The sequence below is a fragment of the Passer domesticus genome, chromosome 19 (assembly GCF_036417665.1).
Source record: "Passer domesticus isolate bPasDom1 chromosome 19, bPasDom1.hap1, whole genome shotgun sequence".
Classification (NCBI taxonomy): Eukaryota; Metazoa; Chordata; class Aves; order Passeriformes; family Passeridae; genus Passer; species Passer domesticus.
Genome location: NC_087492.1, coordinates 5,367,944 through 5,383,677, shown reverse-complemented (window position 1 = coordinate 5,383,677; position 15,734 = coordinate 5,367,944). Strand labels below are relative to the sequence as shown.

Here is a 15,734-nt window from a genome sequence, read left to right as displayed (position 1 = left end):
TCTCCTTCTCCAAAGTGAATTTACAGCCCCTCCATCACATCCCATTCTGCTGAGTATTCCAAAGGATATGAGTGCTGTGGTGATAAATACAAAACACTTTTCCTTTTGATTTTTCTCCACAAACTATGCTTCATTTTTCAAGTGTGGCTTCTGCCTTCATGAAATACACTGCACTCGTGCCTCCCCTTGAATTTTCACCTTGAACAAAGTCAATATTTGATCTGGTTCTTGTCTGGTTTTATATTTTCCTCCTGTTGCCAAGTGGTGATGGGATTTTACTGAGTCACATTCTGTGCTGTATCAGCTTGAAGTTGCTCAGTGGGCCAAGGAAATCATTTGAGCTGATCCCCCTTGTAAGTCAGCCCTGAGCACTGATTCCACCTGGATTTTGGGGCTGCTCTTCAGCTGCAGAAGGAAAAAGGGGATGCCAATATCACCTTCCAGTCCTTTTTATCTCCCCCAGATTTCTTTTCCCTGGAGAATTGTGCTTGTAACTCCCACCCAGCAATCTCAGCCAGAGACAAACAGCAAAAAAACATGTTTGGAGCTACAGGATTTTTTGTGTTCTCATGCACTCCATGTTTTTTACCTTCACCAGGAATGAAATTCTGCCTGGCACAGCTCTCGTTGTCCAAAGACCACAAAGTTTTGCCTGGATAAGGAATCAGAGGAGGAACTGTGTGTCCTGTGGGGTGACATCACAGAGTGCAGGTCCCTCACCACCCCCAGGATCTGAATTCCCCCTGGAATTCTGAATTCCCCCTGCCCTGATGTGTCATGGATGAGCCTCCCCTCATTCTGAGCTTCCTGCTCCTGCTCTGGCTGCCCTCAGGGACAGATAAAACAGAGAAAACTCCTTATTTTACCTGCAGCTACAGCAGTTCCTGTTGTTTTCCTTACAGAAAACAGTGTAAGCTCCAGTGGAAACGGGTAATGCCAATCTTTCCTTGGCTCCCCTTTGCCTGAGCTTGGTTTTCCCTGGTGCTGTGAACTCTCTTGGGATTTTCCCTCTTGATTCCATGGCTGAGTTCAAGTTTTCCTTAGGTGAGCAATCCCTGAGCATTTCTTACAGAGCAATCCCTGAGCATTCCTTGCAGCACAGCTGCTGCAGTTCAGGACTGAAGTCACTTCCCAAAGGTTGAAAACTGGGAGACAGTGCTTGGAAAGGCCTCTGGCAACTCTCAGCTCTTATTCCACTGCAAGGACACAATTAAAACTCGGGTTTCATTGTCCTGGAGAAGGCTCCAAACTGTCCCTCATTCAAATATATAATTTAAAGCAGTTCTGCCTCATTGAATAATCACATTAAAAGCCTTTTTTTTTAAGGCTGGTGGTCAAAAGGCCCAGCTGGAGCCCAGGTGTGACCTGTGCTGCTCCCCAGACTTTGCCCCTCTGTGCTGGGATGTGTCCAGGCAAATCTGTGCCACTGAAACTTTCCTCACCCTGCTCTGTTCCCTGCTGGGAATTTTCCACTATTTCACAGACAAAACAGCTGATCCTGCCCCTGAGCTCAGCAGTGCTCCTGCTGCCTCCTGGCCTGGAGGTCAGCCTCCACATTTGCCCAGTGCAAGGGGAGGGGGGCATTTTTTTTTTCTTTTTTTTTCTTTTTTTTTTTTTCCAAGGCAGTGTGACCTAAAGAGCTGTTGTGAAATCCCTGGCACAGCCCCACGTTTCCATGGTGCCCCGAGTGGCAGCAGCTCCTGCAGTGAATGTTAAAATCCCTCCCAGGCTCCTGCCTGGGGGAGCTGCAGAGCCCTGAGCCCGTCCCACTGCCTGCAGATTTGTTTCATTCATGGCCTTTTAATTCCATAAAAAACAGCAAAGAAACTCCTGCACTTCCTGACTGTGGGATTACACAGGGAAAAGTGGGAGCAGGAACTCTGCAGCCCTGCCTGAGCAGAAGCAGGATTGTCCAGGATTGCCCAGGACTGTCCAGGATTGCCCAGGATTGTCCAGGATTGCCCAGGACTGTCCAGGATTGCCCAGGACTGTCCAGGATTGCCCAGGATTGCCCAGGATTGTCCAGAATTGCCCAGGATTGCCCAGGAGCTGCCCTGGGAGCTGGCTGGGCCTTCCCCCAGGAGGGATTTCCACCTTTCACACTCCCAGCAGTTGTGGGGAGCGCTGCCAGCCGTTGTCTGCTTGGCTTTTGTGGGCTCTGCTGAGGCCTCTGCAGATCCTCTGGGGCTGTTTTGTGTCTGCCTTGCTCCAAAAACCATCCCAAGTTTGCTGCTGGGTTTGTTTTCTTTTAACCCTTCTACTTCTCTGCTGTTTAAATGCTGTTGTAACTTCAAGCCAAACCCATTTTTCAGCATCACAGCTCTGGGCTGTGGTGACTCCTCTGTCCCCAATTTCCTCCTCCCAAAATGAACAGAACCAGAGTTTGCTTTTATTGTGGGTGATGCTTTAACAACTGGACAGCAGCTGTCCTGTGGCACCTTGCTTTAATCATCATAAATTAAGGAAATTCCGTGCTAACTGTGAAAAGCAGTGATTATTGTGAGGCAATGTGAAATTTTGGAGGGTAGGGACATCACTTGTTTCTGTTCCACCCAGAAATACCTGGTGGGTGAAAGAATTGCCACACTTCAGTTTCTGGAAAAAATACTGGGGCTCTTTTTAAGCACTTACAAGATAAAAACCTCAGCAGATATTAAATGTTTTTTACACTGAATCATGTCATATTTACCCATCTTTCTCCTGTGTGTTGTGGGATTGAAGGAAGGGGCAGGTGTGATGTATTTTAACATTGGAAAAGCTTTTCCCATCCTCACAGGTGAGGCTCTTACAAGTCAGGGAAATAAAAGTCCCACAATGTGAAAAACACTCAGGAGAGCTGTCAGCATTTCCCAGGTGTGTTCTCCTGGATCAGACATCCTTAAAAACCAGGATCCACCAGCTGGAGCTCAGAGGAGCTCTTAGAACAGGTCAGGCAGAGTTTAGGGGTGGTTAATGCACACTGCAGGCAGAGGAAGGGACTGAAGTTTCCCAGAATTTCCTTTAAAGGTTGATGGAATCACTCCCATCCTGTTACAGCTGATGGGGGTGGGTTGGAAATTAATAAAAATCCCACAACCACTGGGACCACTTCCCAAAATCAGCAGCTTGGGGTTTGGAATATTTTAATGAAGGATGGGAACCACTCTGTCCCTCACCCGAAAATGTTTCTTGGCCAGGGATGAACCCTGGATCTCAGATTTCCATGCAGCTCCTGTCCCACACAGGCTGAGTGACTGATGTTGAGTAACAGATGACACCACAGGTTCTCTGTGGCCATAATTTTAATGAAATCAGAGACATTTAGGGATGTTTTCCACCTGTTCACTGCTTACCTGCTGCTGATTCTGTGCAGTGAAAGGTACTTGCCAAAGTGCAGCCTGAATTTTATTTTTTTAAAATTATTATTATCATCATCATCATCATCATCATCATCATTATTATTATTGATCAGGCAAAGTTCTTGTTTGTGGCCTTGTTCTTTTTTTGTCACCCAAAATCAGTAGAGGCATTACTGATGAAACAACAGATGTGCAATATTGACCCAGAGATAATCCCTTAAGGTATTTTTAACTTTTTATTTTCTATGTTTGGTCTTCCCTTGGAAGTAAATAATTTATTTCTTCCACCATAGGAAAGTTTTATTAAAAATTTTACCCATTTTCATTCCAACCTGTTTGAGTAGCATGGTGCCATTTGCCACATGAACCAGAGTGGAAAGTCCCCAAGCCCCAGAATCATAAAAAACTCCAGCCCACGAGTTTGCAAACAAATAAATGTTTAATGGCATTGTATAATGGATTTACAGGTGTTAAATAGATTATTTTACAGGAGGATTTATCGCTCTTCCAGCTCCTTTAGCAGTTCATCAAAGTGGCTGATGTACCACTTTGCTTTCTCCTTTACTTGCTTTCTGACTACGTTGCCTCCAAATCCAATGAAACAATCCTGGAAAAACACAAGGAATGGGCACATGGATTATTGCATGGAAGGAGTGGAGCTCTCAGTAATTAAATTTGCTTTTAAGATTGGATTTTAAAATCCCTGCTCTGTTTTCCTTTGCATGTTCATTTTTCAGATTTATTAACAATTCATTCTGCAGCATTTTGGTTATTGGGGTTTGTCTCAGTGCCTTGTGGCTTCCAGACAGTTCAGATGTGAGATTTTACTGAGAATCTGATGTAAATGTGATGCAATTCCATTCAAGAGCAGGTAAACATTGGCTCATGCACGAGCATCCCACAATTACCCCTCTCCTGTTTATCTTACCTGTGTTTGCCTCATCTCAGAGATACCAAAAGCAAACTTTAACCCTGTCCTCAATCATTAACCAGAGCAATCATCATTTCTCCATCTCACAAAACCCCCTGCAGTGAAAGTGCAGGGCTTTAAAATTTCCACTGCAGATTTTTTTCTTTTTTTTTTTTTTTTTTTTTTTTTTTTTTTTTTTTTTTTTTTTTTTTGCCTTGAGGTGGGAAACATTAAACAAATCCTGAGCAGTTTTGGGGTATTGGGGGACTTTTGTGTGGGGAAAGGAGCTGAAGGGGAGATGGAATTAAAATCTCTCCCTGGGACATGAGCATTTATAAAAGTTATCTTTCTGTTTTTTTTGTTTTGTTTTTTTTTTTTATTAAAGAACCCAAACCTCACTCTTCTTTTTGCCCCAAGGATTTGCTCAGAAGGAATTCAGGATTTCTGTAATACTCACTCCAGGAGGACAGGCTTCCATGTCTGTAGCTCCATCTCCAATCATAACCACTTTCTTGAAATGGAACTGTTCTTTCAGATGAGTGATGACCTTTCCCTTCCCCCCTGATTCAGCTGTTGGTTGTGTTTCATCAAATCCTGCATATTCTCCTAGAAAACAATGGAAGGACAAGTTGGAAATACAGATATTTTCTGGTAAATGAAGGAAGATCTCTCTGCCTGTGGTCTTGACTTCGGTGCATGCAGTCCTGTAAAACTCACAGCACAGCATCCCAAATCAGTAATTCCAAAGTAATTTTAAGAATGGGATTTCACCCAAGCCTTTCAAAGGAAAATAGAGACATTTTCAGAGAAAACCAGAAACCTGTGTGGGCAGTGCTGCCAATCCATTCCCAGCCACTCTGGTGTGACCATCCCAGGAGCAGCACCCAGGATGAGGCAGAGCCAGAGAATGAAACCCTGAGTGAGGAACAACCTCAGCACCCACAGCTCTGCTGGGGCAGAGCTTCAAATCCAGAGAGCTCTGCTCCAAAGGCCCTGAACAGGAGGGCTGTGAGAGCAGCTCAGGTCATGGACTCTTTGACTTGAAGGAGAGGAGAAACTGAAACTCTGCTCTCAGCAGCTGAAGCGAGTTTTACCTTTGGCACAGCTTGCAATTAAAAAGTAACTGCTGCTCTATTTCTTACACTGACCATGCCCTGAGCTGGTTTCTGGTAAGGTTTTGTAATTTTCCTCCATGAAATCAGCTGGATTGGTAACAGGACAGGGCCTGCAGCCCAATACCTGAGAGCAGGAGCCAGAAAAGTGCCATTAACCAGCAGAGAGGGGAGCTGGAGGGGGCTCTCACCATTGAAGTAGAACTTGAGCCTGTTGGCAAAGACGTTTGCTGTGGGGATGTTCAGCTGCAGGGCCACGTGCTCCACAATGCTCTGAAAGCCCCCCGAGACCAGGAACACCTGAACCCCTCGTTGGTGCAGCCTGCTCACCAGCTCCCTGAGAAGAGACAGCACAATGGTCAGAGAGATCCTTCCTGAGCCAGGCTTTGTGCTAGTCCAGCTTAGCCTGGGGTGTGCTGCTTCCAGCTCCATCCATCTCTGCTGCCCACAGCTTTTCTCTCTCTGTTTGTGCCCACACCTGGCTGGCAAGAGCTGGACAAACCATCATTCCATTCCTCAAAAACAAGCACTCCCAAAAACTGTCTTCTTTCCACTTTCACATTAGTTCCCTTGAACAAGTGAGAGCAGATCCAGTTCAAGTTTCATTTCTGAAGCGAAACAATGGCAAGAAAATGAATCTGGAATGCAGCAAAAAGTAGTGGATGAGATAAAACCACTGCTCCAAAATGCTAAGTGGGCTGAAAAGTGCAAAGTGCAGATGTTTTTAGCTCAGAGTTGGTTCACCAGATGCTGGACATTGATGCCATCTTTAGAAGAGGGCACCACCTAGAGAAAAGGAATCAAAAAGAGAAGTTTGTGAGCCCAGTTCATGCCAGCAGGACTTGAAGGCAGTGCAGGGTTCTGGGGATTTGGCTCTGGAGGCAGAAGATCAGCCTGCAGCAGGGGAAGGGGTGGCAGGACCAGCAGAAACACTAAAGACTGAAAAGCAAAGCAGAGCCTTAAAGCAGGACACAGAAAAGGAGGAAGAAAGGGAAGGAATGAAAAGGAGGAAGAAAGGGAAGGAATGAAAAGGAGGAAGAAAGGGAAGGAATGAAAAGGAGGAAGAAAGGGAAGGAATGAAAAGGAAAATCATGTGATCTCGAACAAGGAAACAATGTTCTCTTTGTAGTTACCTCTAGCTGTCTTCTACAGAAAAGTAGAAGGATCACCAAAAACTCTTTTTATATGCTAAAAATATTCCAAACTTGAAGCTATGGTCAGATTTTGTAGTAAAGAAATTCTTTTGAATTGATAGAAACAGTTTGAATAGGGAAAAAATCCCCAGAGCTTTTCAGTTTAAACAGTTCATGTTCATTCCAAACCTCAGGATGAATGAATACACATATTTATGTGGTTTTGCTTTAATTTTAATGTTTTTAGGGACTTCAGAATGGGTAGCTCTGAGCAATGGATCCCCTAAACTGAGCCAGGGGTGTGACTGCACTGAGCAGAGTCAGAGAGAGGGAACAGAGTTGCAGAATAGAGCAAATTTAGGGAGGTATTAAATCTCCTCCCAGTCCCATCACCCCTGAAAAACCAGTGGTTGAACAGATTCTTTTCCATTCCCATTTAATCCTCAAGCCAGGATTTGAGCTTGGCAGCCAAGGTGCCAGTTAATATCTAAGAATCTCTTCTTTTTCCATGGATGCTTAACCCCTAGCCATGAAGCCAGGCTCCCGATCCAAGCTCTGTACACACCCAGCATGGGGATGGAGAGAAAAGGCAGCACAAACCAGCTCTGTGGCCTTACAGCATCACTAAAGACACAGAATTTGGTTTATTTATTCCATCTGCTTCCTGAGTACTTAAAAAAAAAATTCAATTCTTCTTACCTTATTCCTGGAGTTAGCTGAGGTGGGTTGTCAGATATTAATTTCTGCACTTGTTCATAGGAGGGCCGGATGAGACCTAACCGTGCTGTGAGAGCTGCCTTGAATGTCACAGTGCCACCCATGGCTCTGCGGGTCCTGAGGGACAGCCAAAGAGTCAAATCAGGGACATTCCACCCGCTGGGGCTTCTCCCAACAACAGAGCATTAGCCAGGAATGACAAGGAAGCAGGTAAGAGAGGTTATGCTGAGCCCCAGTGATTGGTGGCTAGGAGATCTCCATGGATGGGAGAAGCAGTGGAGCAAAGGAAAATGGCTCCATTCCCTCTCTGATGCCATGCTGGGACTTATTCCTGAGCTGAGCCTAACAGAGCTTTGGCTAAAAGCTCCAGCTTGTGCTGCTCCCCAGCCTCAGCCTCAGCAACGGGTTGGGAGTGCTGTCCCCTCTCCTCCATCTCATGGTAAGGTTTCCTCGTTCATACCAGGCTTTGGTAGTGCTTAGCCAAGTGTAATGATGAGGGCTGCTCTTAGTCTACCAAAATTACCAACAAAGATTTCATTCCAGGATGGTTTTGTTGGGCAGCCTCACAATTCCCAAACCAAGCCACTTCACCCCGCATTAATTCCTCTTATTAATTCCACTCCCAACCCCTTTACAAACTGCAGTGATCTCCAACAGAACGAAATGCCTGTAAAGGACAAATCCACACCCAGAGCTCAACCAGCCACGGCTCGTTCTGCCTGGCCCCGTGGGAGCTCCCAGCCCCACTCACATCTCTGCCACGGCGTCCCCGACCCCGCAGAACTTGGCCAGCTCGTCGATGCCCTCCTCCCTGATGACCGTGCTGTCCACGTCGAAGCACACGGCGTCGGCGCTGCGGAAGATCTCCTTCAGCTCCATCAGGGAGGCCATCCTCTTGGGAGCCTTCTTACTGTGAGGGGACAAGATGAAGTCTTTGTCTGAGGGGGAGTAGTGCAGTGTTTCCTGAGCCATTGGTGCTGCTGCTCTGGCGCGGGCGAGAAGGGCCGAGCGCAGGCGGCTCAGGGCTTTTATCCCAGAGGTGATGGTGGTGGAGGTCTGGCTCAGCTGCTGATTTGTCCCTGGCTGTTGCTGCCTACTGATGGTCACCTCGTGCTCCAGGTGGGCCGTGGAGCCCTGGGCTGCTGCTGATTTGTTGCCTGCTGCCTCAGCCCATTCGTGGGTTCAAGGTTGTAATCCTTGGCATGGCCTGAGGCACCAGGCTGCCAAGAGCTGCGTGGGATTGCAGGGCTCTGCTTCATCTCAGGGGGGTCTTGGTTTCTCTCCAAGGTTTGAGTGTCACAGCAGTTGCTGCAGGACACCCAGGCCCTAAGGATTGTTGCAAACTAGCCTAAACCTCTCAATGAGTGGTTGTCCTAAATCAGGAAGGTTTAGATCCTGTCCTACATCCTCATTAATAAAAGATTGGACCATTAGCATTGGGGATTAGCCTTTTATAAACCCATCAAACACTTGGCTTTTGAGAACTTAACTCATCAAGACATCACATTTTCCGTAACAGTCCCTGACAAAAGGTTTTTTCTACCCTTTTAGATTTTTCCACTTCAACATGTTCAGCACTTCTGCAGATCAGAAGCTTAAGGAGTTAAGTATCTTCTTAGTCATCCCTACTCTGCTTGTGCTTCATCCTTTCACAGGGGAATTAATTCAGTGTGGATTTTACTGTTTACTAATCTATAATTCAGATGCAAACAACACCTGCCTATTTATCTCACTTCTCAGATTTTTGTAGAAGTTTTTGTTTCTTCCAATCTCTCAGACATCTCTCAGGACATGTCTTATATGATTGATCTGGGTTGATGTTCTTTTCCTGGGATAGGGGAAAGACACCATCAAACAGCACATTGTTAAGAATTATGGATGTCTTTATAACCTTTCATCTTTTGTTTTCCTCTCTAATGGTCAAAGCAGGAGCAGAACCTTTGGGTTTATTCCCAAGAGTGATGAATATTGGGATACAAAAGGCTTTATGAAAAATTCCCATCATCACTACAAATGTAAAGAACACACCTCTCTCATGTGCTCTTGTGCATGGAATAAAAGAGAATGCTCCAATCTGTTGTTGGGAGGTGGAAATCTGTCTAAAGGACCCACCCAGCCTGAGTGGTGAAACCTGCTGTGAACAGCCAGGAGCTGTGTCTGCACGAGAGATCCTGCCTGACAGGCAGGAGATGTCAATAGGGGACAAACAAGTGACATGAGAGGCACAGGCAGCCCTCAGACAGGGCTTTGGTGGGGTTTATTCTCTGCCTTTGAGGTGGCACTAGAGGAGGTGCCCCAGAAAAGGGCTTTTACAGAGCCCCCCTGAATGCAGTTTGGCACAACCCTGCCCTTGGTGCATGGACACACCACAAAACCCCAGCCTAGCCTCAGGATCATGGCTAAAGCACTATTTACTGCAGGCCATGTGGGGTTTCATTTTTCCTACAAAGACTGCACTGGACATGCAAGAGAAACAGTTATCAGCCATCAGCACAGCACATAAAAGCAAAGTGGCCACAGCCATGAGAACTTCCCTGTGCCAGCAGCCAGCTCTGAGGTAAGGCTCGGTGGCCAGGGGCCAGCTCTGAGCTCAGGCTTGGCACTGGCTGGGCAGGTGCCACGTGAATGGCACGTTTGCTGCAGCCTTGACTCGCCTGGGTGCAGAGCTGTGCCTGTGTGTGCAGTGGAAGCTCCCGGAGCTGCCTCGGGGCAGCTGCGACATCGGCGTCACCGTGTCCCAGCCCTGCTGCTCAAAGCCACCATTGCCACACCTGGGGCTGCGCTGCAGGCCTGGCACAGCACCTGGCACAGCGTGAGGCAATGGCACCTGTGGGGACACTGCTCTGTGACGTGACTGCTGGGGGACAGGCTGGAGTCTGGGGCTGGGTGCACGGCTTTCATCTGCCCCAGGAGAACGTTATCTCTCCAAAGTGATGAAATGTTCACGTCTCTTTCTCTCTGATGTCCACATTTCCCAAGCTCCTTTCCCTGCTGGATGGGCTGCCAGTGATGGCATGAAAGCTGGGCTGGACTTGGCACTTTGATGGACAAATAAAGAAGAATTATTGTGAAGTCACAATTGGAATTAACCCTGTCCTCTCCTTATTCCTCTTGGAAAATAGTTTCAAGCTGTGGTTTATGTTGTCTAAAAATGACAAACTGGAAGGGAAGAATTGCAAAAATCATCAGTAGCACATCAGAGCAAAAAGAATTGAAGTTGTGTAAAACCCTTCCATGGACAAATCTCAGCTGCAGTCAGGGAAAAGCAATTTTGTATTCCAGAGTGATCCAGGCCTGTATAAGTGGCAGAGGTTAATTACTCCAAAATACAGAGCATCTGATTGCTTTAAAGGGTAAATGTTTTAATGAGATGGGAAGAAACAAGAAATTCCCACAAAATAATGGGTTCTGTTTCCATATGAAAAACACTGATAGGGAATCTTTGATCTTCCTACCACTGAATTTCAGGTAGGTAATCAATTTTTAGCCTAAAAAGCATCCAAGCAGCAAACATTTCAACAGGTCTGACATAAAATACCATGGGGACAATCTGGAAAGAAGAATATGGGGAAGAGAAGAACAATAGGCAAAGAAGTGGCTAAAGAAGCCAAAAGAGTGTGAAAGAGAGTTGGGGTGAAACTTGAGATAAAGATGGAGAAAAAATAAAATGAGAGAAAAGGGGAATTTCCATGAGCTCTCCTTGCCTCCAGACTATGTAGTGTTTCATTAGGCTGTTTAAAAAAAAAAAAAAAGGCAACACATTTTCACAAGAAATAATTCTCTTTCATAATAGACAGGTGGAGTCACAAACAGGGGAATGATGTAAGAGCACATGGGAAAGGAAAACAACTGAAATCCTCTCTGTTTGCTGTCCCTTCAAAGAAGGGCGCTTGCCTCACAGGGAAAAGCTGCCCCATCCTCTGTATCCACATGTAATTAAAACGGGAGCAGTAAGTGGTGCTCAGAACTGCAGGTGTTCTGACGAGATCTCAAACCCCTCATTGTGACTAGACCTCCCTTGTTGTCATATTTCAGCTTTCAGAAGTGCTGCCACGCTGCTGCTTTGCATGATGATCCCATTTATTGCTGTTAAAAATGAAGATTAAGTGAATCTTAATGAAATATTACCCAGCACTCAGGAATATCCTTGTTTGCAAACAATTTCTGATTCACTTCCCCACTTAACATTGTATTGAACAGTAACAGAAGTTCAACCACATTAAACTGTTTCTCTTGCCTTGAAGGGAAACTGCTGCTCAGAGCAAAGGATTTGGAGAAAACAGTTCTTGAAAGTTTTTTCAGGACCTTTTCCTCCTACAGCTTCTAAGAACATTCCCAGGAGTGTTTCCATGGTATGAGTTTAAACAAACCACTTAATCCTCATTGTTTCCAGTCCTGTGTCTGTAAAATGGGAATAAATACATGGCACAGCTTTTCTGTGCTGAGCTTTCATCCTCAGAATTAGCAACGTCTTGAAAGCTTTAGAGGAAAGCCGATACATTTAAGCAGATTAGTTACATTTAAGCAAATTGTGTTTGTGTTTTATATAAGTTTTAGAAGTTCGACCCATCCACACATAACTTTCTGTGGTTTGCAGGGTGAGAATAGGAAGATTCAGTCCTAAATCTCCCGGGTTTTCTTCATTTTTTTAGGTTTTTGTTAAACCTCCCGGGTTTTCTGTTTCCTTTTAGGTTTTGCTTTAGCCCCCTGCTCAGTTTGTAAAGGCAGCGGCACAAAGCTGTGTGCAAGCCCAGAGATGAGCTGCCCGCAGCTCCACACGATTATCTGCACAGCAGTGCCTCACAGCGAACTCCTTTAAGCACCTCGCGAAAAGCAGGTGAAAAAGGGCAGAAAGAACCTGCTGCATGTTGACATCCACCTCCCAACCCTCCAACCCCCTCCGGCCCGTGCTGCCAAAACGCGCCCGATTGCATCATTCATTCACGCCGCTCTCATAAACCAGCCACCCCGGCGGGCAGCACAACATCCCCGCTGGAAAAACCCCCCCGGTGTTTTTTCCAGCCGAGCTCCAACCCGTCCTGACCTGCGAGGGAAGCGCGGTGCCGGGGACTCGGGGCGCTGCTGCCGCTGCCGGGCCGGGAAGCGGCGGGGAGGGATCAGCTGCGCCCTCAGGGGCACGGAGCCCGCGCACGGGCCGCGCTGGCCGGCAGCCGCATTCCGCCGCCCGGGCCCCGCCAAAGCGCTGAGTCAGCCAGCGCCGCGCTTCGCCCGGGCTGCTCGCACACATGGGAGCAGAGCAGGGCAGGCTGCTCGCTGCCAGCCCGGGCGGCAGAGGTGTGACCGCCGCGGGGCAGGGGAGGAGCCGCGAGCGGGGCCTGGCTCGGCCCGGCCCGGCAGCGCCGGGACACCGGGCAGCGCCGGGACAGCGGGCAGCGCCGGGACACCGGGCAGCGCCCGTCTCGCCTCCCATCTGAGTCTGTCCCGGCTGAATCAGCGGGTTTTGGGAGAGAAGGGAGGATTTGTGAGCTGGGATCAGGGATTCATCAGGTTGGAAGCGACCTTAAAGATCATCGAGTCCCCAACACCGCAGCTAAGCCAGTGCCGCATCCAGGCTTTGTTAAACACACCCAGGGATGGGGGCTCCACCACCTCCCCGGGCAGACTATTCCAGAACTTTATCACTCTTTCTGTAATAAACTTATTCCTGACATCCAGCCCAGATCTTCCCTGGCACAGCTTAAGGCTGTGTCCCGTGGTTCTGTCGGTGCTGCCTGGAGAAAGAGCCCAGCCCCACCTGAGCACAGGCACCTTTCAGGAATTTCAGATTGCAGGATCTCCTCTTGGCTTAAGCTGTTAGTGCATCCCCGAGCAAAGCTACACACACAGATCCCAGCCAAAGCTGGCAAAGGGAAAAGGCGTGAGAAAAGGCTCTGTTTTTTCCCCAAAAGCTGTGGAAAAATTGCCAAAGCTGCCCGTGTTTGTGCTTTGGCATCCCAGGGAAGAGCTTCCCTCACTCACTGCCGTGGGTTGGAAAACGGGACAGTGCCAGCCCAGGAGTTCCTTGGTTCAAGGTCAAGAAAAGCTGATTTAGCTGATCTAGCTGCTTTTGCCCACTTGTGCCAGCAGTCCTGTGACTGCTGCCCGTGTGTTCTGCACCGCTGGATGCTCCAGTCACACTCTGTGCATGACCTCTCCTGCCATCCTGGCAGTGCCACCCCTCAAAACTCCATTTATTAATGAAATCCCATCACCTTTCTGCCCCTCCTCCCTTTATGGTTTTTCACAATTTCTCAGTACATGACGGGATCATCTCTCAGGAACTTCTGGAGTCAGGAAAAGATGGGAGCAAACCCCTGAGCTGCCAAACTGGTGCCAGGGATCAGCAGCCCCGTGCTGTTTGTCAGCTTTATCGAGGCAGGACAGGATGTTGTTTAAAGCAGATTTAGAAATCATTTCTGTGAATAAGGTTAAAGGAAAACCCATCTTGATAAAGATGAAAGAAAATGGCTTTTACTGAGAATCTCAGAGGGGTTTTTGCCAAGATAAGCAGTGTCTGGCTTGACTAAGAGAATTGCTGCTGAATATTTCATGAAGGATATTGCCTTTATTTGGCTTAGTTTAACGGACATGTTAGCTTTAATTTAGTTAAATATTTTGATTCTAACCTGGTGTAATCCATTGAATTCATAGGGCAATTTAAGTCTGGTAAGCATTTGCCCTTCATTTTTATTACACACAAAAAACAAATAGAACAATTCTACAGCTAAGACTGAAAAAAAAAGGAAAAAAAGCTTGTCTTGATGCCTGAAAAATGCTGCAAAATGGGACTTTAATGTGAAGATGCTCGTGAGAAATGTTACTATAACACAAAATAACTACCCTGAGGAATGTGAGCCAGCAAAGAAACACAGAGAGCTCTGCCCGGGAGCTGCAGGAGGATGCTCAGGAGTGAAAATACAAACTTGATCCGAACACAGCACCCAACTCTTGTACCACAGAACCTCTCCATTTGTACAAAAACAGCAGAAACCACCTGCATGGAGGATTAGGACATCTTTGAAAACAGCTTTTCCCTTTTTCTCCCCTCTTCTCTTAAAAAACCCATCTCATAATTAAATTTTCCCTTTACTTTCCAGCAGAAATAATTCCTCCCACAAACCTGAACCTGGCCCACATCGCTGCCAGCCCCACGGGTGTTTTAGGATGGGGAATTCCTGCCTTTCCATAGGCATCAGCAAGGAAAACATAAAATAGAACAAGCCTGCTGGGATGGGTTTGACAAGGCTGCCCTCTGCTGAGAACAGCCCTGAGAGGAACAGGCAAAAAAATAAAAATAACAGAGAAGCAAAGGCAATAAAATATTTGATCTGGGAGTTGCAGAATCCAGGGCAGAGCTGGGGATCCGGGGGTTTTAACTGGACATTGCATCTCAGATATTTGCACGGCAGCCTCTTGGGCCAGGCTTGGTGGTTTGGTTTGTTATGGTTTCAGCATCCCAGTGAAGTGCAGGCAGCATTTTAACAAAGTTCCAGAGCCAATATTGAAATTGCAAGTGTGATTCCCTGCATTTTGCAATGTTTAATGTTTATTTCTAATGACTGCAATCACAGAGGAGAAAGCCCAGCCACTCCCCTGGACTCAACGTCAAAATATTTCACAAGACACTGCTCAACAAACCTGTAGGATGTCCAAACACCACCTAAAACGTTAAAAAAACAGAATCCCAAGGAGATCAGCAGCTGTCCCTTCCAGGAAGACAGACAGGCCACACGTGGGACTCCTCCTCTTGTGCACAGCGTGGCATTTTGCCCAGAAACCTGAGATCCTCACCCAAAGCAGGTGCCACAGCCTGCAGCCAAACCCAGCCAGGCTGCCCTGACACTCGACACTGGCTTTTCCCATCAAGCTCCCCCAAAACTCCTGCGCAGCAAAACTGGACCCAAGAGCAGGCTCAGACTTTTCTCCTGGAGCTGGTGTGGAAATACATCCAGCTCATGGCATGGCTGAAGCAACCCAGGGCTGCGTCCACAGCACCCTGCTGCAAAAAGTGGGATGGAGAGGGAGGGATTTTATAAAATCCATAGGTTTGGTTGGAAGGGAACTTAAAGAGCATCGTGTTTCAGCCCCCTGCCATGGGCAGGAACGCTTTCCACCATCCCAGGCTGCTCCAAGCCCTGCCCAGCCTGGCCTTGGACACTTCCAGCTTCTCTGGGCATCTTCACACCAGGTGGGAGAGTGCTGGGGAAGGGTCTCTGCCTTCCCTGCACCAAATACTGACAAAATCCTGGCCTCGGGGCCAGTTGTTCCAGGCTGCAGAGCACTGGGATCTGCCTGGGATTGTTGTGGGGCCGGGCACCTGCCTCGTGCAGCACTCGGAATAAGGAGAGGTTGTGGGCAGCTGCCTCACACAACACCTGGAATGAGCAGAGGTTGTGTCACAGCCGGCGCTGCCGTGTGCTCCAGTGGGTGTTGGAGGGTACAGGATGGAGCAATTTGGGATTCAAACCTGGCGCAATCGGTGCCCGCAGGGGTGTGAGGGACCACGGCAGGAGCGTCTTCTCCA

The 15,734-nt window shown here is 47.5% G+C and overlaps 1 protein-coding gene across 1 annotated transcript; it reads right to left on the bottom strand.

The window, feature by feature from the left end:
* Positions 1-3,758: 3,758 nt before the first annotated feature.
* PSPH (phosphoserine phosphatase) lies at positions 3,759-12,508 on the bottom strand. The gene is made up of 6 exons (XM_064394409.1): positions 12,255-12,508; positions 7,962-8,120; positions 7,193-7,327; positions 5,552-5,697; positions 4,706-4,854; positions 3,759-3,945 (listed from the first exon to the last, which is right to left on the bottom strand). Exons 2-6 carry the CDS (start codon positions 8,099-8,101, stop codon positions 3,835-3,837), a joined length of 681 nt encoding a protein of 226 aa, XP_064250479.1. The 5' UTR covers positions 8,102-8,120; positions 12,255-12,508; the 3' UTR covers positions 3,759-3,834.
* Positions 12,509-15,734: the final 3,226 nt, after the last annotated feature.

What these genes read in the sequence shown, in the direction of transcription:
- PSPH (XM_064394409.1), bottom strand. Translation starts at nt 8,101, where the DNA reads ATGGCCTCCCTGATGGAGCTGAAGGAGATCTTCCGCAGCGCCGACGCC. An exon ending in CAGCTAACTCCAGGAATAAG is followed by an intron (nt 5,698 to 7,192) that starts GTAAGAAGAATT and finishes GTCTCTTCTCAG; the next exon opens with GGAGCTGGTGAGCAGGCTGC. An exon ending in TGGAAGCCTGTCCTCCTGGA is followed by an intron (nt 3,946 to 4,705) that starts GTGAGTATTACA and finishes GTGTTTTTCCAG; the next exon opens with GATTGTTTCATTGGATTTGG.